This window comes from Cricetulus griseus, chromosome 5 (genome assembly GCF_003668045.3).
Source record: "Cricetulus griseus strain 17A/GY chromosome 5, alternate assembly CriGri-PICRH-1.0, whole genome shotgun sequence".
NCBI classification, from domain to species: Eukaryota; Metazoa; Chordata; class Mammalia; order Rodentia; family Cricetidae; genus Cricetulus; species Cricetulus griseus.
Window position 1 is genome coordinate 9708230 of NC_048598.1, and position 26733 is coordinate 9734962.

Here is a 26733-nt window from a genome sequence, read left to right on the forward strand (position 1 = left end):
AATAATGATGTCTAACAGCTGTCAAATGTTTTGAATGAGCCCTCACTGTGTTACCTGTGTGCTCAACAGACATTTGAGTTCCTGTTTCTACATACTGGACATTGTTCCTAGGTGTCAGGAGTACATAATAAATCAATCAAGATTCCTGTCCCTACAGAGGAGGTCTGATAAAAACAAGTATGTGTAGCAGCACACAGATAAGTAGGTAGTGGTAAGTTATGATGGTCAGAGAAGACACTTGCAGTTGGGTGGCAGTTTAGCATAAGCTCTGAAACCTGGGATTGATTGATTTAGTGTGTGCACATGCAATTGCTAACCCTGGTTTCCTTGGGACTTTCTGTGTAAAACAGGTTGGCCTTGAATTCCTGCCTCTGCCTTGCAGGTGACGGTATTATTTAATGCTTGTTTTCCCACTGTGGTAACCTGGGAATACCTAGTTTCCAGGACATGCTGGACTGTTGAAGTTCCAAAATCCAAACCAGGTGGCCAAACTTCAGACCCCTCTCTCTTAACCACTGTGTGATTGTGTGTGGAAATGCACATTTAAAACATATTTTTATAGAAAGAGCTAGCCCCTTGCCCTATTTTTTCCTCAAAAAAATAAAACAAAACAAAACAAAACCCACTGATTATCTATCCAGAGTGTGTCTCCACATTTTGTTGCAGTTTATTGTAAGTCAACACTTCTGTTAGAGGAGAGCAGTGGAAAGTCAGATGCTTGCCAAGCTCAAGTGTGCCTGCTTATTCATTGAAACGTTAGCCGATAAGAGTTGAAGCAGAAACCATTGCATTAAATGGCTTTTAAATAGCCCATGGATTTAATTTTTTCTTGTTCTCTGTGCTTTCATTTAATACAAATAATTGAGAGTGTTTTATGTTTATTTGATGTGTGAGTGTTAATGGTGCTGGGAAAACTTAGTCATAGATCTGACTTTCGGGTATTCTGTTACTCATTCCCTACCTAAGAACCTGTGGTAGGGGCTGCAGGATGGCTTGGGGATTACAAGTGCATACTGGCCAGCTCTGCTGGTGTACGCTTTTAAGTTCAGCATTGGAAAGGCAGAAGTCAGCAGGTCTCTGTGAGTTCAAGACTAACCTGACCCACTTAGTTCCGAGACATCCAGGAATACACAGTGATGAGAGAGAGGGGGCGGGAAGAGAAGAGAGAGCTGGGCGGTTCACAACACCCTGTATCCCTAGCTCCTGGCCTCCTGACACCTCTGGCCTCCATGGGTACACACCTGCTCAATTTTTAAAAGAATAAAAATAAATATAAAACAAGACAACCTATGTCAGACAGTTTTGTTACAGCATTTTCTTGGTATGGGACAAACTAGTCAGCACTAGTCATCCATGGTTAGTAATTTAGCTATAGTGACAATACTCAAAAAAGGTGCCAGACCAGATATATATATACACATCGTATACACAGTACACCTGCTGAGAAGGCCCCTCATGGTGTAGGTGTACGGCCTACTGAATTGCAGTCCAGGAGCCCCGCACAGCTGTTTTATGTCAGGAAGCGATGCTAGCTACAAAGAGAGCAGTCCCGTGCATACACTTGGATCATTACCAAGTCATGTAGAAACATACTAGGTTTGTTCTGTTGACCTCCATAGTTTCAGGCCATTTCATGTAACCGTGTTTATCTCTTCAGCAGCTTTGGCTCTCAAAAATATTTCTTTTTCTTATCCTTTGACTTTTCAAGACAGGGTTTCTCTGTGTAGCCTGTCCTGGAATTCACTCTGTAGATTAGGTTGGCTACTAACTAAGAGATTCGCCTGCCTCTGCCTCCTAAATTCTGGGATTAAAGGCTGCACCACTACCACTAAGCAAGTATTTCTTAAATGAATGTGATTTTGAAGTTTATAAGCTTTATGTTATTCTTGAAATAATACTCTATGTGTTTTTCTTCCTTCAGGACATTTATTCAAAAGAGTAAACCCTCCAGTGAAGCTCCTGCTTCATCCTTGTTACATTCATTTTCTTCCTTAAACTTTGCCTTCCTCCTTCCCATCTGTTCTCTGAGAACAATGCCACCTTACTCGTAATTGCAGACAGCACAAAGCCACCTATTTTATGGGAAAGGGTTTAAAATCCAGCGCAGCATTCTCCATTTTTGTTTCGGTGAGGCATTGTTTGCCAAAGCTGTTTCATTATTGGATGTGAAAACTGAGTAGAACTTAGGAGGGAAGTAATTCCATTTTAATTATACCTGTGATGTTCATCCATTCCTTTCTCACAACATAAATTTAAGCTATAGCACGGGTGATTCAGGGTTCTCAGCCTTCACTGTCACTGGAGTCCTTTGGTGCCTTTCGTCAGTTAACAGCCTGCTTTAGAGGGAATTCCAGTCCCGCGGCCTCCTGAGGGCCCCGCATCCCTGTGCTCATTTTCACAGAACTCCTTTAGCTCCTCGGCAGCGAGATTCACAGCTTGCTTTGTTCATAACTTTAGAGAAGCAGACAAAATGCTGAAATGCAGCTGTGTGATTGTACCCCAATGATTATTAAAGATTTTAATTGCGTTTAGTGTGTATGTGTACGTGTGTACATGTGTACACACACACCATGGCGCATATGTGGAGGTCAGAGGACAACCTATGGGAGTTGATTCTCTCTTTCTACCATGTGTTCCTGGGAATTGAATTCAGGTTATGAGAATTGGTGGTAAGCCCTATCCATTGAGCCAGCTCACTGGCCCTGCCAACTGACTTTGGAGGCTTGGTATATTGAGGTGTGGTACATTCCTAATGTTGGGTCTGTCCCCGAGGGTCAATTAGGACAACATGCTGTAACTTGCAATGGGGAGGAGGCAAAGTTCTCCAGCCCAGTGTTGTCACTGTAGAGTCAGCCAGAAGAAACTGCCCATGTCATGGTGGCCATGTGTGAGATGGTATTTGGCCTTGTATTCTGTTAGCCTTTTGTCAATGTGACAAAATACCTAAGAAAGTCAACTTGAAAGGAAAAGGTTATATTTGGGCTCATGTTCAGTCTCTGCAGCCCCTTGGTTTCATGAAGAAAATGGAAGGGGCCAGGGTCTTCCTTTACCTCTTCTTTTCTTCTTTCTTTCCTCCTTTCTTCCTTTCTTCCTTTCTTCCTTTCTTCCTTTCTTTTTCTTTCTGAGACAGGGTTTCTCTGTGTAGCCCTGGCTGTCCTGAAACTCACTATGTAGACCAGGCTCGTCCTGAACTCAAAGATCCGCCCGCCTCTGTCACTGTAACCAGGCCTTCAGTATACCTTTCAAAGGCTTGCCTCAGTACCCTTCTCCTACAGCTAAGCTCTGCCTCCTAGTTTCTCTTACCTCACAGTGGTGCCATCTGCTGGGGACAGACCCCACAACACCCGGGACTTTAGAGGACTTTTCAGACCACCACATGCTGAAGAACTCTGGTCATGTCTTTTGTCTCTTCCTCTTACCTTGTTGTTTTGGTTATTGGCAAGACCTCTGGCCTGCCCTGTGAAACTTATCACGTGGGTGAGGGCTGATAAGGTGGGCTCTCTGTAGATGCTCTGAAGGAGTCCTGAGACTACCTTTCACAGGCACAGAGATTGCAAATGCTGAAGCAGGAGCAAGGTCTGAGGAGGAGGTACTCTGTTAGTGAAGGTCTTTGTGGTAAGACATCTGAATGTGTCTGCTGAAACTGCCATCCACTAGCCTGCTGGTGGTTTGTTTTATCTGCTAGGTTTTTGCTATCTCCTGTTTGAATTGGATAATGTTATCGATTTCTCAAGTTTATGAGGATTAAATAAAATTATGTTTACACGGGCACCCAACACAGATGACATTGTCAGTTTTTGTAAGTGATCATTCTTACTGTTATTCTTGGACTAGTAGCAGCATTCCTGCTCTGAGGGCTTATGCCTAGTTGCAGGCATCCTCTACTTGCAGAGGAGTTCAGAGAGATTGGGGGAGAAGCAGCCAGATGAGCACATACATTTACTCTTGCTCTCCCGTGGCCCAGCAATGGCAGACACTGAGTCACACTGCCTCTCTGCACCTCTAATTACAGATGTTCTCCGTCTACAGACTGGAAGACAGTTGTGCTTGAAGTCGCTGTTACTGGTCAAGCCGGTGAAAGAAACCATTGCCGGGGGAGGGGTATTTTTTAAAGGAAGTAATGTGAGAGATGCCAGACCCAGTAAATATGAATGGGTCTGTAGTTCCCTAGCAAATCATGAAACTGAAGACGACAAATGTCAGCCCATAGAAGTCTTCCATTAGCATATGGTGAATTAATTCAGGCAAAATTTGCTAATTTGCCAAGAAATCAGTACTTAGTAGATAGAGACCAGCTGCTTGTAATGTTTGAAGTATTTTTGGTGACAGGTGATAGATTCAAATAGATAAGAAGTTTCAATGTCCTGAAGGGTCCCAATAACAACTCTCCCACTGGAGTTGTTGAAGAGATGCTCTGGACACAGACAGTTGGCCATCTGGATCTGTGGGTCCTGTATCCTTGGACTATACAAGAGTGTTCTAAAAATACTCTATAAATCAGTGATTGTATTTGTCCTGAATGCCTGTAGACTTTCCCTTCTTCCTGTTTCCTAAACAGTGTAGGTCAGGAACTCTTTACACAGTATTTACATTGCTAGGAGTTTTAAGCAACCTAGAAGTGACTGGAAGGATGTAGGCAAATTGGGGTAAGTTATGTGCCAGCAGGATACCATTCTATGTAAGGAACTTGGCAATCTGGAGTTTTTTGTGTCCTTGATGATGAGTGGGGTGGTCCTGGAATCTTTCTCCGTAGAAACCAAAGGGTGATGGTATAAACAGATTTAGAGCTTCCTGATTCAAATGGTAGCATATGATTTTGCATATTGATTTTTTTTCTGAGTGTATCAGAGATCATGCCTCATCAATACATATGTGTAGGTCTTTTTTTTTTTTTTTAATTGCTTAGTGCTGCACTTCATGGGTCTATTTAACCAAGCTTCCTCCTGGTGACAAGGTTATTTCCCATCTTTCATAATTTTGTTTATTTTTAAGATTTATTTATTTATTTGTTTTTTTGTTTTTTTTTTTTTTAAGTACGGTTTTTCTGTTTAGGTCTGGCTGTCCTAGAACTTACTCTGTAGACTAGGCTAGCTTTGAACTCAGAGATCTGCCTGCCTCTGCCTCTGCCTCTGCCTCTGCCTCTGCCTCTGCCTCTGCCCTGCCCCTGCCTCTGCCTCTGCCCCTGCCCCTGCCCCTGCCCCTGCCCTGCCCCTGCCCCTGCCCCTGCCTCTGCCTCTGCCTCTGCCCCTGCCCCCCTAGTGCTGGGATTAAAGGTATTTGCCACCACTGCCTTATTTATTTTATGTGTATAAGTGCTTTGCCTGTGGGTATGGATGTGTGCCACGTGCCCATGGAAATCAAAGGAAGACCTGGAGTTACAGGTGGTTGTGAGCCACCATGCGGGTACTCTACAAGAGCAACTGAGCTCTTAACCACTGGGCTGTCTGTCTCCTCTGCCTCACCTCCTGGGGTTTTAACTACTGTGTTGCAGTGACTGAGTCTGATTGTATATAAGTCTCTTCACATTTCTAGGTATTGGAGTTTTATTATAAATTCTTAGACGAGGCTCATAGAGCAAACGCTGAGGAAGTCCCTGAAGGGACACAGAGGGAAGGAAAATCGTAGCTGACTCAGCTGTCAACTGTGTGGTACCTGAGCATTGCAGACCTCTGCTGTCCTTAGATGTCTGGTTATGCTTCTGGAAGTTGGGACTGCTGCTTTACTTTTGAACAGTTCTGGTCACACTATTGTTCTGATATCAGAAGTATTAAAAGGCACTTGCTCCATTTTTACATATGACAGGAAGTCACCAATGGTTCTGATATTGGGGCTATGGCCAGTTATTAGTTGGTGCTTCCTTTGATGTGTAGGTAATTGCCATCATTTTAAAGATGAGTAAGCCAGGGTGTGGAGAAGTAACATTTCACCCACATGTCCCTGGGGCTGCTTGGTTTATAGTTCATTTTCATTTCATGGTTTCTCTTGTTTAACTCTGATAAAAGAGGTTTGTTGTTGTTGTTTGTTTGTTTTTTAATGCAGAACTTTTAACTGAAGAAAACCATGATGTATCTTTTCTTATTTTAATAAAATATTTTGCTAATTCTTGCTGGGTGGTGGTGGTGGTGCACGCCTTTAATCCCAGCACTTGGGAGGCAGAGGCAGGCAGGATCCCTGTGAGTTCCAGTCCAGCCTGATGTACAGAGCAAGTTCCAGGACAGCCAGGGCTGCTACACAGAGAAATCCTGTCTCCGAAAACCAAAGCTAAACAAACAAACAAAACAAAAACAGAAACATACTTGGCTAGCTCTTTGGAAATTTCAAATATACAGTGTATTTTGATAATATTTGATAATATTTGCTAATATTTGACTGTAGTCTGCCCCACTGACTCCTCCCGTATCTACTCCCACCCCTCACTTCCCTCCTAATTTCATCCTTTTTTTTTATATTTATTTTTTAAAACACACCAAGTCCCATTTGTGCTCAGGAGTATGGGTTCATCCACTGGAGTTAGGCTGACCAATCAGGGGCCACACCCTTAGAGAAAATTCCTCCCCCAGCATCCTCAACTGATAACAGATTCTCAGTTGGGAGGGGCGTTGAGCCCCTTCCTCTCCCCTCCCCTGTCCCGCGCGCTATATGTTCTCGCCGGCAAGAAATACACGCAGGACACTCGGATCCTTCTGCAGGAAAGCTTTAATGCATCTTGAGAGGGGAGAGCATAAGCTTACCAGAGCGGAGACCCTGAACCAAGAATCCCATCCCTTAATAAAGGCTGGCCGCGGCTGCCTGGGACGTGTTACCCTATGAATGGCTTCAGCTCCTCAGGCCAAATGAGCCACGGGATAGGCAGAGATCAAAGGAATGGAAATTACCCAGCGCCTGCGAAATAATTTACATTCGGTGCCTGTAGGCACCATCATTGTAATGGAGAATGCAGGAACAGCTCCCTACACTCCCCTCCCCTCCCCATGCTGGAATGTACGCTGTCTTGATTTGGTGCAGGCTGCCACAGCTGCTCAGGTCACAGTGCCGACATCCTGCCCTGTTGGGAAGGCTCTCTTTCACTCTGTCCTCCTTTCCTTCTGTCCTCGCTTCACTGGGGACTAGGGAGTATGATACAGGTGTCCCGTCTGTGGCTTGGGCGCTGCACGTATACTCTGTGCACTTGGAGCCGCTGTGAGTTTCAGGGTTCACTGCTGATGAGAAAGGCTTGCATCTCTGGATTTCATCTCCCCCACCCCACCCCCATGCTGTCCAATGTGGTGGTTGAAAGCAGGAAGTCTGAAACTCTAATCGTGTTTGCTAATTTGTAGCCAGCAGAGTGACAATGGGAGCCCCTTTAGCTTCTGCTATGAGATCTGGTCTAGCCCTCAGTCTTGGGATCAAACATTTCTCTAAAGAAAGTTCCACTATGTGTTTTTAGGCATTTTTCATGAGTGAGTCTAGAAATTACATTTTTTAAAAAAAATTAACTTTTTAACTTGCTTAGTAATTTCTCATTTGTTGGCTACAGTTTGATATTTTGAGAAAATGTTACAAATTTTATTTCATCTTCTCAAGTGAATAAAAGCTTAAAATAGTGTCTTTCTTTATCCTTTGAGAATTTCATACAATATATTTTGATCATATTTATTCTCCTTCCCAACTTCCCCCAGGTCTCCCCTCACCTCTCCACCCACACAGTATCTTCTTTATCTTTCAAAAGGTAAACGGCTATGGGTGCATGCTGGCTAACCAACCCTGAGCTGGAGCCTGCCCTGGAGTGGGGCTCATTTACCCACCGTTAATGATTCCATTGAAAGACACTGTTTTCCCCTTTCAGCAGCTGTCAGTTGCCGACAGCTCCTTGGCTAGGGGTGAAACTGCGCTCATCTTCCTTCTCAGTGCTGGGAGATGTCTGTCCTGAGCTTGTGCAGGTCTTGTGCATGCTGTCCCAGTTTCTGTGAGTTTGTGCATGCGTCTACCCTGTGACATCTGGGAAAACTCTGTTTCCTTGAAGTCACCCCTCTCTTCTGACGCGCTGATCTATGGGTATGGCACAGTGTTATTAAAGCCATTTTTAGCAGAATAACAGTAGTAGGTTTTTCCTTCTAGGCCATGACCTATCTAGAGGCAATTTCTTGGCCACTTTAGCAGTGTCAGCTATGGGTCTATCTTTTGGAACTGGCCTTAAACCCAACTTTAAAAAGAATCTGTTAGTTGCTCCCATAACATTTGTACCACTGGTTCCCCAGGGCCTTATCTGGCAGCCAGGTCACTATTGCAGTGTGCAGAGTTCATAGCTGGGTAAAACTGATGGTGACTTTTCTCTTCCAGAGGCGTGTATAGCACCTTCCAGCACCATGAATACTGCCCAGTGTATGTGAAGCTCCCATATGAGTACCAACTAGATTTTTCCATGTTCTGGGACATAAGAGTGTAGTGTCATCAGCAATAGGGTCTTACCATCAAGTTGTAGAGGACGACTAGTAACATTGGCAATAGCTTATAATGTTTGGGGGTGTCTACAGCATCTCATTGGCCAGCAACACAAAAAAAATAATCCATTCCTGATATAGGGGCAGTAATTTGGGAGCCTCTGATGTCTACTTAGGGTATTTTGATACATGTATGTAATTATCATATCCTGGTAATTGGTATATCCAATATCTTAAACATTTGTCATTTCTTCATGTTTAGCTCATTCAAAAACATATTCCATTAGCTATTCTGAAATATATAATTAATTGTAAATTATCCTACTGTATTATAGGTTATTAGAAATAGGCAGTGGAGGCATACACCTGCTAGGCATACATCCTAGCACTCGGGAGGCAGAGGCAGGTGGATTTCTGTGAGTTTGAGGCCAGTCTGGTCTACAGAGTGAGTTCCAGGAAAGCCAGGACTGTTACACAGAGAAACCCTGTCTTGAAAAACAAAAGCAAAAAAAAGAAATAGGAAATTTTGTTAAAACATGACTTTATGCTGCTATGTGTCTATGTTAATATGCATATATAATGTTTATAATATATAAATATGTGTACATATAATACATAAAATATGGTCTCAAGATAATACTATTTATAAGGCTTACTGAGGGTTTACTTTTGTCTAAAAATATGTTTCAGTAAGGATGCTAATTCTAAGTATGGGCCTAAAGTCTCTGAAAATATTTTTTTCTTTTTCTTTTTTACCAATTTGGCATCTAGTAGATTTGTTTCATTTTACTTTAAATATTTAAAGATTAGTTTATTTTAGTTCTCCCATCTGTCCTTTCCTTCACTCTAGCAGCCAGTGTCCATCCACGGGAGCAGCTGTCATCACCACACAGTTCACCCGTCAAAGGGGAAGTTTCTGTGTAGATGTTATGTGGGCAGATTCTCTTGATTTACCTCCCCATAAAATGACAGCTCGGTGGAAGTGTCAGGGTCAAGTCACTGCTGTTCTTTGATAGATTGTGAGGAGTGGTGAGTGGTGAGGAGCTAGACACTGGAGGCCAGAAGAACGCCTCCGGTGACCGGTGAAAGTGTATCTTCACCTCGTCCTTGAGTCCTGAGGCTCTAGCCTTTATTTTTTTCTAGAATATTTGTATTCCTCTGCATGAGGAGTCAGGGAAATCTGAGGTGATCTTACCATGTGTTCTCACTTGAGCCCAGTAGTCTGCTTGTCTTTTTTCCTGTTGGATCTGTGTGTCTGTCCTCTGAACTCTTCACCCCCTGCTTCTGTTTACTGTGGAGTGTTAGGAGTAGGGTGTAGCTTCATCTGTTAGGATGCTGTAGCTTGTTCCCCTGACTGTTAGCCTTGGTTGGTCTTGAAGAAATTCACTCCCAGCACTCTATTTCCAATTTAATTTGTAAAGACATCTATCCAGTTCCGTCTAGCAGTACACACTGAGTATACATTCAAATCATGTAACCAGTTACTGGACTGAGTTTGGGCCAGTTATTCAACCTGACACATGCATGGGGCATACTGAACCTTAGTGAACACTGGCTCCTCTCTCTGTTGCCCATTCTCTCACATTTTTATAATCACTTTTAATTATGCTGATTAATGTATATTCAGTTAGAACAACATTGTATGTATTGGGGATATACAACAGACAAAGAAAGCGTTTGTGCACTCCAGCGTTTCCATGTCTCCTGGCTCCCATCCCTAGAGGACATTATTCGCCTTTTGTCTCCGTGGAACTGTCTGGAGGGACCTGTCTTCCTGAGGTGTATGCAGTGGTGTCTGCTCATGCACTTGCATACCTTTGCAAGGACGTGCCACCCAGTCCCTGTTGATAGACCTCTGTGCTGTGAGGCAGGCTTTCTTGTGGTCCTAACTCTTTGGATTTCCAGCCCCTAAATATCGACACAGAGACTATTAATTAATTATGAAAGCTTGGCCTTAGTTTAGGCTTGTCCCACTAGCTCTTATAACCTAAGTTAACCTGATTCTGCCGATCTACATTTTACTATGTGGCCTTTTTCCTTTCTTTCGTTCTGTATGCCCAGCTCCCTCTGTGTCTCATTGGCTTCTCTCTGTCGTATTCACGAGCCTAGGTTCCTCCTCCCCTCCCCCCTCCTCGTGTCTGTCTGTCTGTCCTTAGCCTAGTGAATTTATCTTAGGGTAAGGAGTGATACACTACACCAAGCGATCTAAGTTTATGTTTCCTAGTTGTTATAATATTATTTCTCCATTGATAGGAAATATAAATTTTGACATTTTGGTGTCCTGAATTTTCCTGTGTGCTTGAGTCTGTTACTCAGACAGACTTCTGAGATTCTCACCTTCGAAACTCTGTGGAGTTACCTCTCTTCTTACATTGTCATTCATGGGCACATTTTAATTGTGGTGGTTTTTGACTTTAGGGAAAGTCACTGGGGCTGCAAAGATGGCTCATTGTTTAAGAATATTTACTGCTTTGCAGAGAACCTGATCTTGATTCCCAGCACCTATGTCAGGCACCTCACAGCTACTTGTAACTCCAGTTCCAGGGCATCTGATGCCTGTTCTGGCCTCTGTAAGCATTTATATACACGTATGCATGCACGCGCGCACGCACACACACAAATATTTTAAAAAGCGAAGTTCTAGCTGGGCAATGGTGGCACCCGCCTTTAATCCCAGAATTTAAGAGGCAGAGGCAGGTGGATCTCTGTGAGTTCGAGGCCAGCCTAATCTATGTAGTGAGTTCCAGGACAACCAGGTTTGTTATACAGAGAAACCATGTCTGGAAACAAACAGGAAAAACCCCAAAACAAAAAAACAACAATAAAAAGTGAAGTTCTGCTCTCTAGACTGAATCCAGGAAGAGGTTCCTGTGTATGTGGTCTGTGTCCAACTGAGTTGTTTACATTTGACATTACGGTGAAGAAAATGAGCAGCTGCAGAGATCCAGGAAATAGGTCATCTCTCCACTGAGCTATCTGAACATGAATGAAAACTTAATGTAAGAAAGGGAGTCTGGAATGCAGGATTATAGTAGTAATATAACTGGTGACAACTGGGCACATAAGCACAGTTCTAATAAAATGACTGAATTCTATGCAGTTCTTTCAAACATTTGTAAAGTGAAATGGACATGTTTTAAAAATCTTCAGAAGTCCAAAACAATGCTTGGTGACTTTAGTAGAATATTGTATACATACATACATACATACATACATACATACATACATACATACGTGTAGAATCCCTATTTGTCATACCTCCATTGTCACCAAGTCCATTCACGGATCACCCCTGCCTCAGTCACTTGGTCTTTTAGCTGCTTTCTCAGCTAGTCTTGCTAAAAGCATTCTTGGATCTTACTGGCTACTTCAATATATTGATCCTAATCTTTTTTCTTTCTTATCTTGCTTTTCTCTCTCTCTCTCTCTCTCTCTCTCTCTCTCTCTCTCTCTCTCTCTCTCTGTGTGTGTGTGTGTGTGTGTGTGTGTGTGTGTGTGTGTGTGTGTGTGTGATTGTGCACATGTGGAGATCAGAGAACAACTTCTAGCAGTTGGTTCTCACCTTCCACCATGTGGATTCTGGTGATCAAATTCGGGTTGTTGGCAGATAACCCCTTAGCTGGTAGACTTTATTTTAATTGGTTATTCTGATAACTTTTCCCTTGATATTTTGTTGGTACCTGTGTGGCAAACTCCATGTTGAGGTCAATATGCTTTGTTAATCACCTGCTTCTGGACATCTGAGCATTGCTGAAGGTATGAGCACCACAGACCCATCATAGACACACTTAAGTCTGCTGGACTGCCGTCTTTAGTGAACTTGTCTTTCCTGTCTGAAAGGGTTATTTCAGGACTTTCCCACCCCATGAGGTCCTCTCTGTCCCCTCTTCACTGCTGACCTCCATCAGGGAACTCGAGAACCATCAGATCAGAGTGACTCCAGCTTTCCCCTGCCCAGCGTCCACGTCGTCTACATCTAGGCCTGGTTTCTGTTCCTTCCGTTTGTCACAGGAGAAGAGATCTCTCTCCATTGGGCCCTGCTGCTTCTCACTTTCCACCTTCCTAGGACCTCACCTTCCTTCTCACTTCTGTTGTCTTCAGCCTCTTTCCCTACCTTATCCTCTCAATGACATTAAATACAGTCAGTTGTCTCCCTTCTCAAAGAAGGCAAAGGATGAGTCACCACCCTCACCTAAGCACCCTTTTCCCTGGTGACCTTGCCGTTGCCTCTTCAAAGCCAGCTGCTCAGATTTGAGATCTTCTGTAGCTGCTTCAATCTCTACATATAGCAGAGCCCTCAGAGAAAGTGGAAGACTGGTAAGCTGGGTGTAGAAGCATTTTGTTTAGAAGTATCTAAGGAAATAATTGTAAGAAAAACACAAGGGAAAAGTTCCTGGGGTCTGGGATTGAAATTTGAAGGTGGACAATTCTATTCTGTTGTTGTTAAGTCTATGAGTAAGAGTTAATTTATAGTTTTGACCATGTGTATACAGTTGCCACAAAGATGAGATTAAGGTCTGGGGCAATGCCTTGTTAAACATAACAGTAGGAAGACCAGAGTTGTTCCTTGAGCCCTGGGTTGAAGGAAGAACAGATGTTCTGACAGGATGGCAAGCTCTTCTTGGGGTTGTGTCTACACTGAATATGAGGTAACCTAAGAGTTGACTTAGTGATTTTCTGAAAATATAATTAAAGATATTTCCTCTAGCTTACAACTTTTTTTTTAACTCAAGTAGTATTTCCATAAAATATTTTACTGATTTACGTGTATTTTCTGGTTTAAATGTTGTATAGATACAAAAAGCAATTTCCCCATGCGTATCCTTTCTTACTAAGAGTATTTCACCTTGCCAGTGCTCCTGCTGTGTTGAGGGGGATAGTTGATGGGACATGCTTAGGAGTTTTCACTCACTGTTACTCCTGGCTTTCAAACAGACATAATAAATTGTAATGTTTTTCTTATATAGAGTTAACTTTACCTTCTAAACATTTGCCCAGTTATAATGACAATTCATTAATATGCTATTTGAGGTTTTCAAAACAAATCACTTCCGGATCCTTAGCACGGATCTAGGAAAAGACTGCCTTTACCAGGGAGGTATGGAGAACTGTGCGCCTCTGCCTCGAGGACAGGCAGGACACCACTTGTGTAGTTTCTTGGAGCTGCCAAAAGGTTTTAGTGGCAGTTTAAGAGCCAGCTTTTTAAAATTGCTAAACTTTTTAGGTCCTGTGCTTCTAGAAATGGGCATATGAGTGTCATCAAAGCTGTGATGTAGAAAATAAATCATTTCCTCTTTGTTATATTGTGTTGAAGATTTCTAGTTGTGTTGGTTGTTTTGTAGGTTGTGTTGTTTTGTTCTGTGGTGCTGAGGATTGACTCTCCAGCCTTACTCATGCTGGGCAAGTGCTATAGCACTGAGCTACATGCTGAACAAGGTTTCACTGATTTTAAAGTGTTACAATAACTCTTCCCCACAGCCAGGTCCCAGTGTTGCATCGGCCCCAAATAACACACAGAGACTCTATTAGTTATAATGCTGTTGGCCTGTGACTAGGATTTCTTATAGGCTAGCTCTGTCTTAAATATTAACCCATAACTACTATGTATTTCTACAAGTTCTTATCTTACCGAGAACACCAGACTCATGCATCCTCTCCTCTGGGGATCACATGGCAGCCTTTTTTACTATACTTCCCAGAATCCTCCTTGTCTCCTATTCCTGCCTGTCTTGCTTCCCTATTGGTCAACAGTGTTTTATTCATCAACCAATAAGAGAAACATATGTATAGAAGACTTTCCACCATCACTAAAGAACTAAATAAAATAATTTATTAATTTCCAAAAGGACTTGTGTGATTCCCAATGTGTATCAAGGAAGCACACCAAATGAGGGCATTTATGGTGGGCAGATTGATTGCCTGATCCTCATGTCCATGTCCTGAGTACCAACCACAAGGAAGATTCCCCAGCCATGCTCTGAACAGGGTGATACACCGTGTCTTGGGTAACCCAGCTACACTCTGAACAGGGTGATGCACTGTGTCCTGGGTACCACAAGGAAGACCCCCCCCCCAGCCACGTTCTGAACAGTGTCCATGATAACAAGCCAAAATGGCATGCTGAAAAGAATGAGCTTGGTGTCTGCTGGGGTCGAGCCCTTGACACTGCATCACAGATGCATGCATTCTGATAAAGCTGTGTCCTTCATTCTTCTCTGTGTGGTCAGCACTGCAGTGTCCTCTTGCTCTCAAGTAGTCTTCTCTTCAGTTGTCAAGAGATACAGCCATGGTTGTTGTGGGTTTGCCTTTGTTGAACTTCTGCTCTGTCGGGTATTAGACACATGTTTCGGATCTTTATGCCTTCCTGGTGAAATAACTCTGAGCTTTGCTTTACACTACATTCAAGTCTGATGTGCTCATAGCGTTTCCAGATGTCTTATGGTCACAGACTATTGCCTGTCTTTTCCATCAGTTTACTTTCAGCACATCTTTGTCCTGATACTAAAAGTGCATTCTTGAAGACAGTGTCCAGGTTTTTATATTAAAAATTTATTTGACAGCTTTTTTTAAATTTTCATTTTACATTAGTTATGATTATGATTGGTTTGGTTGTAAGTTGAGATACTGTTCTTTTGATTTGCTTTGCATTCCTTTTTTGGTGTTATTATTTATATTATCTTCCTTTCTCGTCTACTTCAAAGCTAATAAAAACTTTTTCCTAGTGTCCCATTTTAATTTCTTTCTTGGCTTCTTACTGCTGAGCTGTGTTTTCAGGTGCACTTCTGTGGAGTTGCAGAATGCATGCACAGTTTATTGCACCCTACACAGACTCTAACACTCAGTCAGCTCCCCAATCTCTGCGTGCACTGTCACTCATACTCAATTTTATGCCTTGTGTTTAACTTATAGCATATATAAAAATGTGCTATAATATTTTAATTTAAATGGCCATATAGCTTTTAAAGAAATTGAGAGGTGGGAAAAGATGCACTTGCCCTTATTTTCACACATATTTACTGTTTCTGGAGCTCTTTATCCCACTTGCTCTCTGTGATCACTGCTTTACCAGTCCTTACAGTGTTGTGTCTGCACAAACAAATTCTTTCAGCTCTTATTCCTCTGAAATGTCTCTTCTTGCCTGCAAAGAACTTTGTCACTGCATAAGGACTTTGGAGTGCATTTGTTTTTTTCAATCTTCTTTCTCAAAAGCCAGGTTTGTATTTGTAAGAAAACACAATACTCATTTGATATTAGACTAGGTTTTAATAAATTGATTCAGCTTCAGGTAACTTTAGTATCATTGTAGCACAGTAGAGAGGCAGAGCCTTTTGTCCACTTTGGGTAATTTGGAGGGTGTGTTCTTTATTACTGTAATGTCTCCTGGCAGTCCCATTTCTTCAGCTACAGCCAGGATTTCACAAAGGAGACAGTCACGGTCTCCTTGAAGAGTAGGTAGGCTCCTTGCCCTCTGAGATGAGTTTGGTCTTCCCTCGTGGTTAGAGCACCTTCAGCTTGACATGGCTTGGGAAGGAACAAAACATGTAGGTCAGGCCATGTGTGAATACATACGAGCAGAGACTGTGAGAAGGGGGGAATTTTACTCTCACAGCTTCAGTGTTCCAAGAGGAAAAGTTTAGCATGCTTCTTTCATCAAGGGAGTCTTTACAAACGGCTGTCTCTCCCATCTCTCCCCTCTAACTCTAGGCCTTCACTTCACCCCAGTCTTTTCTCAAATGCCATCCCTTCTGTAACAGCCCTTGCCTTACACTCCCTAAAGTGCTTCCTTGCTTTTCAGACCCGGAACTGCTTTGGTGCTTTGTTGGCTCACATATTTATTGTCCCTTTCTCTTTCTATTTCCCTCTGCTGGCAGAGGAATTGTTTGAGGACAGACATCTTTTCTGTTTAGCTTTCTCTTATCCTCTCATACAGGCCAGCACTGTGTATATAATAGGTCAAAATCAAGTTTTGCTGTCTGAGTAAATGATCAGTGAATAGTGAGGTGGCCGAGGTGGGGGTTTGAGCTGAAGCTGGAAGCTCTGGGATGGCTTGGAGCGACTATTAACTCAAGTCTTTGCTCCATTCTGAGAGCCACATGGAAGAGCTCTTCCCACTCCACTGCTCCCTTCTCTGCGTGTGGGAAGATGGGTGCTTGCTCCTTTAGTATCGGGCTTGACACAGTTGAGTAATGAAAATAATGAAAAGAAATCATAGCCAAGCTAGTGAAGTGAGGTGCCATGTGGAAGAAAATATTCCTTACCTAGAACAAAAACAAGCATGTCACACCCTTGTGGGAGGATGTGAATTTAGCAATTGAAATTGGGGTGTAATTTTGAGATGTATTTATGTATGGTGTAACTACACTGAGCAAAATTGTGAAAGCCTAACTCTCCATTGACTTTCAAGATTTCTGATTTTTCCCTGATATTTAGGAACTGCACTTAGTTGTCCAGAACTTATCAGGCTACCTTCTGACTTAGATGCTAAGTCAGAAATAGTTTAAGCAGTGAACATGTTCTTTCCGAAGTGAAACATCCCTTTTTTCTAGTGTTGACAGGGCAACTAACCCCACCTTAAAATTTTTTAGATGTGTTTACTTTATTTGTATGTTTTGCCTGCATGCATGTATGTGCCTCACATATATGATTGTATCTGTGGAAGCCAGAAGAGGGCATTGGATCTCCTGGAACTGGAGTTATGATTGGTTGTGAGCCACCATGTCAGTGCTGGGAATCAAACCCAGGTCTTCTGCAAGAAAAGTAACAGCTCTGAGCTGCTGAGCCACCCCCAGACCCTCAGCTGATATTCACACACAACTTGGATGAACCCAAAAGAGTCCAGAATTACATGTCCACAGCCACTCCAAACCACATCTTCCTTCTCTGTGGCATGTGGGTCATGGTGTGCTTGCTTCTCATCAAGTTGTTACAATGCCCGTCAAGCATTCGGCACACCTTGAGCCATAACATGCCGTTCTATTATAATTGTGGAACGGGATGGTGGCTCGTCTTTAATTATTTTATCATTTGTTTGCTGGTTGGCTTGTTCATGTCTTCATTCACTTGTTCTTTTTTTTTCTCTCTCTCTTTTTATTATTATTAATTCAAGTTAGGGAACAGGCTTGTTTCACATGTAATTCTTTACCGACTTGCCAGAGTCTTGTGCCTTCCTTGCCTTTAACTGGCTTAGTGTGGTCAGTTGTGCAGGAATTCATGTCTGTGACTAGAAACCATCTGGATGCTGTAGTAGGAATTTTGGTTTTGCCTTTGGACAACTGAATTTTCAAGATGTGAGCCTTGGACAAAGAAGCCCAGTTTTTGCCTCTGTGTTTTCATCTGTGCCTTCCTTTCATGAACTCACCAAGCACACCTGACTGGATGGAGGTTTTGTTCCCATTTCACTGCCTGAAAGTTCTTGCACTGTTTCTGTTCCTTATCATATTCCAGATGGAGCAGACAGCCACCTATTCTGGGCATCCTACCTAAGGAAGCCCTTGCTGCACCCTCCCTCCCTTGTTTCATTTTCAGACAGTAGTACTATTTATAATTACTTTGTTTTCCCTATTTTCTCATTCTTACCTGTTTCACTTCATCTTTGGGGGAATTTTTTTTCAGCTACTTACAGACTTAAAATATCCTTTCTACTTGAGCTAGCCAGAATGGTTTCAGTTGCTCACAGAAAAGAAAGGTGAGTTTTAGGAGCTGGTTGCAGGCACCAGATAATCCGGCATTAGGGTTGGTCACTTCGGGTATAAGGTAGACTGTTTTTGTCCCTTTGTTTGTATCATTTCCACTAGTGAACACAGTGCTCATCATGCACTGTCCTAAGGACCTTCATATGAATCCACAGAATGTCCTCAGATAGTCCTGACGTAAAGAGCCTCGTTAGTATTAGCTCCACTCCCCAGTTAAGAACACAGACGCCCAACAATTAAGTGTTTCCATGGATAAGCAGCTCTCTTCCTCTCTCTCTCTCTCTCTCTCTCTCTCTCTCTCTCTCTCTCTCTCTCTCTCTCTCAGACACAGTAAGTTGTGTGAGGAGGTGGGGCAGGAATTGATTAGGGGTATATTTGGAACAGGCAGCTGGTTTGGCAGTTGTTTTTATATGCCTGGCCAATATAAGGAAGAGTGGAGAGTGACTGGCCCAAGCTCCTGGTTAGTTTAGAACCCACCCTCTTAACCTGTGGGTCATGACATTCAGGGTTACATACAAAATGTGAAGTTCCCAGGATTGACCACAGGGAAACGTTTCTGAGTGTGCATGCTCTATTCAGGGAGTGGTCTGCGGTAACTGCACTTTTGGTTTCAAATAAGTGAGTTTATTAACAAGAGTAAAAGAGCAGATAATAAAACATCTAGTTGGGCGCTTAGCAGATCTGGCAAAAATGGCTGGAGTAGTCCAACTGCAAGGACAAGGGAGAGGGAGAGAGCCGGAAGCAAGCAGCAGACCCAACATCATCAGATTAGGTGTTCACAGCTTCCAACAGACAGGGCTGAGGAAGCCCGGTTGAGGCAGCAAGCTGGGGTTTTTGCCTGAGAGGCCCAGGCAGAGCAGAGTTGTTGCCCTCTGGTGAGGGTGAGGCTTCCATGTAGAACAACAAATAACCAGCAGCAGGTAGACGGCAAAGCATCTTAAGTCAAACATGTACAAGCTCCTGCAGAAATGACTGGGAAACCCCACTGAACAGTCATGCTGGAGTTTCCGACTGGATGTCTATGGATGAACTGTGGCTTCGTGTTGTCACCACAGGTATTTTATACCATGGGATGATCGGTACTGACCTCCGAAGGGCGTGGTTCACCTTCGAGCTGTTCTCAAGGGCAGACACAGTGTGGTTTTGTTTTCAAGAGTTTATTCTTACATATTGTGTATATGTGTGTGTGTCTCTGTGTGTCTGTGTGTCTGTGTCTGTGTGTGTCTATGTGGGGGTTTGGGCATGCAAGTACAGTACTTGTGGAAGACAAAAGTAGCTGGAGCTAGAGTTAGAGGCAGTTATGAGCCCCTGGGTGAGGGTCTTGGGAACCAAACCTGGGCCCTTTTCAAAAGCAGTAAATGCTCTCCAGCCTGTGCATAGCACTTCTAATTCCTTAGCTGTTTACAATTCTCCTCCCTCCCTATAACAGGGCCAGGGAGCCAACTGCCCAGGACAATGAGTCTCAGAGGACTCTTGAGAGAACAGGCTTGAATCCCAGACATTGGAGCCCACCTTGGTCCTAGAATCCACTGCCATCAAGTACAAACACACGTGATGGTTTACCAATAGTTTATATTGTAGTGTAATGCCCAAGTATTAGTTTACAGTCAAACATGTAATGAATCCAAGGTGTCTTTGGCAGCATTCATACATATATTTCACAATGTGTGACTTCACTGAAGCTCTGGTTTTGAACACACAACACCCACATGTTGTACTGTGCACATCGTCACTTCACACAGTGCCAAAAAGTGCTGCCTGAAACACTGACTTAGAGTTGAGACTTTTGTATGTTAAGGATGAGTGTTTTACTGTGTACATGAACTTTTCTTACCTTACAGAAAATGGTTTAATTATGGGAAATAAAGACTTGAACGTTTTTCCTAACACCATTTCTCAGCACATATGCACACAGGTGCATCTTTGTAATGTCCTGGGTTACAGTGAGCATTAGCTACTCTCCTCACTGCTCTGACAGATGTCTGACAGGAAGCCACACGGGAGAGAAGGGTGTGTTCTGGCTCACAGTTCAAGGGAATACAACCTATCATGGCAGGAAAGCATGTTAGCAAAAGCATGAGGCAGTGGTCATCACTGCATCCACAACCACTCAGGGAGCAGAGCAATGCATGCCAGTGCCCAGCTCTCTTCCTTCTTTTTATTTAGTTCAGGTGGATTTTCCCACCCTTATGAATCTCATTCAGGTAATTCCTCAAAGGTATGCCAAGAGGCTTGTCTCCCACATCCTGTCAAATGAATTCCCACACCACATAAAGCACTGCTGTGGCCTCAGCATTCGGGAAGTGGAGGCAGGAGGTCATTTTTACCCCTCATGATGTGATGCCAGACTAGTGTACATGAGAAAAGGGAAGCGGTAGTAAGAAATAAAAGGAGCCAGGCATGCCTGTAGCCAGCTTCTAGCAGGCATGGCTTACACTGTCCCCTACAAAGTGGGGAGGGGGAGATAGAGAGACAGAGACAGAGAGAGAGAGGCGGGGAGGGGCAAGGTCAAGCCGTAGAAAAGAGCATGCAGCCCTGGATCAGAGGAACAACCGTATTTGTGAGAATTTTTGTCGTGGTAGTAAGGATGCTGCCCTTCTAGCGAGGTGGTAACCATGGACGATGTCACTCAACCTAAAATGGTATAGTGCTCTGTGTGCTAACCAGCAATCCGTCTACCTATTGATTTTGAAAATCAAAATACAGACTTAAAGATGTGTAGAGAATTTTACTTTAAGTGTTGTACCCACTGGTAAGGGCCCTTAAGTTGGGAAGCAATGATAAAGTGTGTTCACATTTTAAAATAGTGTACTTTCATTAAAGATGAACTGTTAGTGAGCATTATTTGTAGTCTTTTAATAGTCCTTTTATAATAATCAAAGTGATCATGACCTCTTGTGCTTTTCCCTAGCATACATGTGTGGATGGATATACTGAGGCACACATCCAGCCTACCAAATCAAGTAGCAGACAGAACATTCCCCGGTGTAGAAACTCCATTACGTCAGCACCAGATGAACAGCCTCACATCGGAAATTACCGCTTACAGAAAACAATAGGGAAGGGAAACTTTGCCAAAGTGAAATTGGCAAGACATGTTCTAACAGGCAGAGAGGTAAGTTTCCATGCCTTTTGATATTTGCCTGTACCTTGCTCCAGAGTCTTGGTTGATGTTGGGGAATGAATGGCACCTGTGCCTGGTGCATACTGGAATTTATGCACACAGAACATTTGCAGCCAGGTCGGTTTCATGGCAGATCTCCTCACCATTTAACACCAAGGAAAGACTTGCCTCTACTTTATAGCATCTCATAGACCAGGCGTGCTGCAGATTAGCTGAAGCTTATCTCTTATGTGAACACGCCTGGTTACTGTTGCTACTCTGCATTTCTATGAGTCACTACCTAGATTAAGTTAGATGTAAATGTGTAGAAAACCACTCACTAAGTTTTATCTGGTTGGAGATAACATCAAGCTACTACTATACAGATAATTTTTCAGACGACAAGAGAATTTACTTCTGAAATACCATTTGTTTGTTTAGTGAGGGTTGTCAAGACAGGGTCTCTTGTAGTCCAGACTGGCTTTGAACTTGCTGCCCAGCTGAGGCTGACCTTGAAATGTGGGTCTTCCTGCTTCACTTTCTAAATGCTGGGATTGTTGGCTTGCATGGATGAATCCCACTAATCTTATTTATTTGAAATTATTGTTGCACAGTAAAAATGTGTGTACCATAATCTATAGTGTGTGTGTACAGCAGGGCTAAAGACTATTTCAACAAATATCTAAACTTTGTGTAAGGATTGGATTTTTTTTTATTTCAACCACAGAATGTTAGTAAGGTTTCATTCTGCTGTGTACATAATGATGTTATAATCCCATTGAGTATCTGCCTTCTTGTCCATTCCACCCTAGAAGCTGCTCAGATGCAGGCTGCACTAGGCAGAGCCTTTGAGGATTTAGAAATCCCTTTTGTTAGTTTGGCATTAGAAAGTCTGTGTATCCAGTTTCTCTATGTGCACAATAGTTTCATTTCCCAAAAACACAAGTTTAAAAGCCACTCTCCCCATAATGTTACCTATCAAGATTTTGAGAAAAAGGTTAAGATAGAGAATGATGTTTACAGTTTTAAAAAGGGAAATGTGGAAGAAATAAAATATTAAAGGCTTAATCCATTGATACAGAATCATGAGGTTAATGGCAAGTCAATAGACTATGTTCTCAGACTGGTAGATCATCAATAATACCATGCCTTCAGATTATGTGAGCATTCACAAAGAAGTAAATGGTTCATAGTTAAGAGTGAAACACAATGTTTTCTTTGCAGGGTTTTATTCATTAAATGACATCTCCCAAATGTAGTCTAATGGCTCTCTTTTTTAGGTGGCTGTGAAAATAATAGACAAGACTCAACTAAACCCTACCAGTCTACAGAAGGTATTTAACTAATTTAATAAGTAATGTCAGTTTTTGTTAATATGTAATTCTGTAAAGTCAAGCATGACATTTTTTGTTAGGTACAATGTTACGTTTTACCAGTATCTGATGAAAAGACAGGATCTAAGATATAATGATTATAACTGATTATAAAGAGGTTTCAAATGTGTCTAATGAGAGCTGAGCATCGTGTACTCAGAATACTTGGAGGGAAGTGTTTGGGACTATATCCGTTCTTAGATTTAAGAATATTTGCATAGACTCTAGCAAGATGTATGTATCATATGAATTGCCCTTTAGTTCATAGGATTAGATTTTATATCAAATACTGTGGGATATTTTATTCATATGGGTATGCACGTGGGTGTGTGGGCTACACATACCTGTGGGTGAGTGTTGAGCCCCTCTGGGATGTCACATCCCTCTGTGCTGGAGTTAGAACTGTTTGCAGGGTGTCGTGTGTCAGGTGTGTCGGGTCTAGACTCTGACCTCCATGGTCACACTGATAACAAGTGCTGTTAGCCTCTGAGCCATCACTCTAGCCCTAAGTTTTGAAGAATGCAGAATTGTTAGTGAAAGCCTGGTTCTGAGTAATGTTCCCATAGGCGTGTCTTCTTTCGTTGCTTCATTGCTCTTCTTTCATGCAGACTCATCACAGACGTTAAGTCACAGTAGACAGTGGCCCCATCAGAGGGCAGAAAGAAAGCAGGAGGATGGGGATCATTTAGTAGCCAAAGCTGTTTATTTCATTAATTCCCCATTGGGAAACCTTCTCACATATAAACTTTTAGTATTTTAAAAAACGAAGGGACTCTTTTAGTGTGTGAGCTATATAATACCCATTGTGATTTCAGTGGCCTATAATAGTATCGGATTTATAAATGTAAAAGTCATGTAAGTTGACTTTGGACTCCTGAGAGAGAGTCTTACAAGAAATTCTCGGTTTGCTATGTCTCCCTACTGAAAGGTTCAGGCATTATGCTGGCCTGCCCCTGTTACCTGGTGGAATCCACTCAGGCAATACCCTGGTCAGCCCAAGGTTCCATGGGAAAGAAGTCTGCACGCAGGTGCAGAGGACCCCTTTAAAAGATAGGCCCCTGCCCTCTCTCTCTCTCTCTCCCCCTGTTCCTGCTCTCTGTCCCCTCTCTCTGTTTCCCCGCTCTGTCTCTCTATGGCGACCGGCCATGGCGGTCAGCCATTACCCTGTTCCTCTTCTTAGTCTACCCATTCTGCCTTATAATAAACTTATAGTCAATATGTCTGTCTCAATATTTCTCTTTTCTTCTTTTTAAACAAAAGAATAACACCTACGCTTCCATGATTGTAGTGGACCGGACCTTCTTCCTCTGGTCTCCGGGTCAAGGAGCTCTGCGTTTTTATGCATTTCTCCACGGATATTTGGCTCTGTACTTTCATGGGTTCCTTTTAAGTTCGACAACCAGTAAATTCCTCAGCACTGACACGTCTGCTTTGTGAGGACTTGTGTTTGCTGGCCTCTCTTCCTGAGAACGTGTTAGTACAGGCTGTGATACAGTCCTGGGGACCGTCTCTTCTTGTATCACCAGCATCCACCCTACCTGGATGCAGCTGTGGGAGTGGCAGAAGGTTCCCTCTCTGGGCTGATGAACTACCTAAAGATGCTCATGCCATTCTGGGCATGGGAGTTGGACTCATGCATGTGCCAGGGACTCTAAAACACAGTTACCACACTGCACTCTGGCCTTGCACACCTCCCACCCAGACTTTGTACTCGTCATGGATTACACCAGGGGTCACTCTGGCAAGTGGAGTGACTTCAAGAGACATTTGAAACTTCTTCCGAGATATCCTGTAATGTGACACCCCATTTGGTCTTTCCCAGCAGAGCCAAGTGAAGGCCATATAACATTAATTATCCTAGTTGGAACATGTGACCATGAAGCTGATCACTGCCTTATTTTTCTTAGTAGCGGGGGATCTGCTTGCTGATGGAAGCGTCTGTGAAGAGCTTGGAAATCTTTGTAAAGTGTTGCTTTTCCATGAGCGTCGTCTCCCAGTCAGTCCTATCTCAGATGCTCTCCCTGCATTGTGAGTTAAGTCCTGCAGGCCACAACAGTCAGGATGGCTCCATGGGGTGGGCGTGTCTGCAGCACGAGGGTGAAGACAGGACGCCCGTTCTTTGTGGTCTCATTTTTTTTTGGAAGTGCTTGACTAAATCCTACCATGATTTGGTCTGAACGTAAACTAATTTCTCCTCTTTAATTCTCTTACATGTTTGTAGGAAATATTGCCTTCCTTTTCCAACATCCATGATAGATAAAAGAATCTAAATATGAGGTCATGGCTGTTTAAAAGCTCTCAGATATGAAGTTCTTTTTAAAATATCAAGTCCTTAAAAACAGTTTGGCCTTTGTAAATGTGTCTTCAATGTTATTTACATGCTGTGCCTATCTCATTTGTTTTAAATCAGTGGTGATCTCCACAATAGGTAGAGAGACCCTGGGGAATTTTGTTGTTGTTTTGTTTTTTCAAGACAGGGTTTCTCTGTGTAGACCTGACTGTCTGGAACTCGTTCTGTAGACCAGGCTGACCTTGAACTCAGAGGTCTACCTTCCAAGTGCTGGTATTAAAGGTGTACACCACCACCACCCGGCATAAATAAATAAATAACTCCAGTCATGCCATGTCTGAATGTCTGAGTGTGATAAACTCAGCAAGCTGGAGTTTGCCTGGCGCTCCGTAAGATTGGATTTGGCCCTACATATCTCCAGGGTTGTCTGGAACATCACCTGATGCTTTTTCTGTCCCTTGTTGGTCTATGACTGTGAATTTTTATTTGGTAGAAATAAGAAGGAAAATACAGTGAAGAAGAAAGACAGTAATTAGAAGTGAAACTGTCTTACAGTTCAAACTAATGTCAATGAGCCAGTACTCACACTCACTAATTAATTCTTGATTCAGCAAATATTTACTCAAAGATTTTTTTCTGTGTATGTTTTCTTCTGATCTTTGCAGTTTCTTCCTTCCTGTTTCCTTTTAATGAGGTCATTGTCCTGGCTGTTCCATGGGAAGCTCTGGGAGGCTTATATATAGGAGTCTCCCACTATGTTCTCTTCTTAAGCTGATCAAAGGTAACCAGGTATAAATCTTTACCTATTGGTGAACTCTGAGTTTATCTCTTCACCTCAGACTATTCTTATATCTCCTTGTAATCTTCTCTCCAAGACACCCAACTGCAGAGTATCCCGCTCACCTCATCATCCTATGATCTCTTGTGAGCAGCAGCTTGCCCCCAAATCATGTACGCTACAACCCTCAGAAGCACCCTGGCTCCTCCTTTGTCTTCATGCCCGCCTGAGAGTGGCTGCCCTTCTTCCATGTGACCTGGATACCGTCTGTTCTGTCCTGCAAGTCTTTCTGTGCACATGTATTTAATATGCTGGCCTATGCTTACACTTTTAGGAGTTCCATTTTTGGTAGCCTAAAGATTAGACTCATTAACATGTTACTGACAGCCCTACCTCCCATCTGCCTCAAGGACCATCAACTTGCCCAGCTCTTCCCTCCCCTCATGCCCCATTCCTGCAGGGTCAGCTTTCACCCCACCCTCTGCATGCTCTCTGTCCTGCTGCCTGGCCTTTGCAGCTGCCCACCCCTGCCTTCGGCTGACACTGACTCTCGCCTCCCTTACTTCTTAGACTTTCTCACTCCCTCAGAGCGCTCTTTCCTGTTCTCCATGGCCATTTTGAATCACCTTTCTGTACTAGGATCAGGCATTTCTAACTAAGGAGTTATTTGGTTTGGGGCAGTCGTTTGTGTGTTTGTATGCCAGCATTCTGTAAGCCCTAAAACGTCTGATTGCTGGGCCTTATGGAATATGTATCCACCTCTACTGTGGAAGAATTCTGTCTCGGGGGAAATGGAAGAGGCTAGTTTATACATCACCTATAAACTTCAGCTTGGCTGTTTCGAAGGTGACAGCCCATGTAGTTACTCTGAGAGTCTTTTCTCCCTCCCACATGTGACTAGATAGGTCTGCTTCTTCCTTCCCACCCCAGAGGCCTGCTCGACTCTTGAGAAACTCACCTTCCCCTTGCCTCCTGCTATAGGTCCCTTTTTTCCATCCCATGGGCCTGCCCAGCATCTTGGGCCTTTCCTTCCCCGTGTCCCCAAGTAGACTCTGCTGGATAGGGTCTGCGTATTTC

At 43.0% G+C, this 26733-nt stretch overlaps 1 protein-coding gene across 3 annotated transcripts in view; it reads left to right on the top strand.

Moving 5' to 3' along the window:
* Mark1 (microtubule affinity regulating kinase 1) overlaps positions 1-26733 on the top strand; it is a 96979-nt gene that overhangs the window by 28543 nt on the left and 41703 nt on the right. The window contains exons 1-3 of one of the 3 annotated variants that reach the window (XM_027418751.2): positions 18983-19167; positions 21024-21227; positions 22496-22549. In XM_027418751.2, the coding sequence (XP_027274552.1) occupies positions 19108-19167; positions 21024-21227; positions 22496-22549 (318 nt within the window). In that variant the 5' untranslated portion in view covers positions 18983-19107. Of the gene's footprint in view, positions 1-18982; positions 19168-21023; positions 21228-22495; positions 22550-26733 lie in introns of those variants that run through there. The other 2 variants (XM_027418752.2, XM_027418753.2) reach the window with 2 other exon arrangements.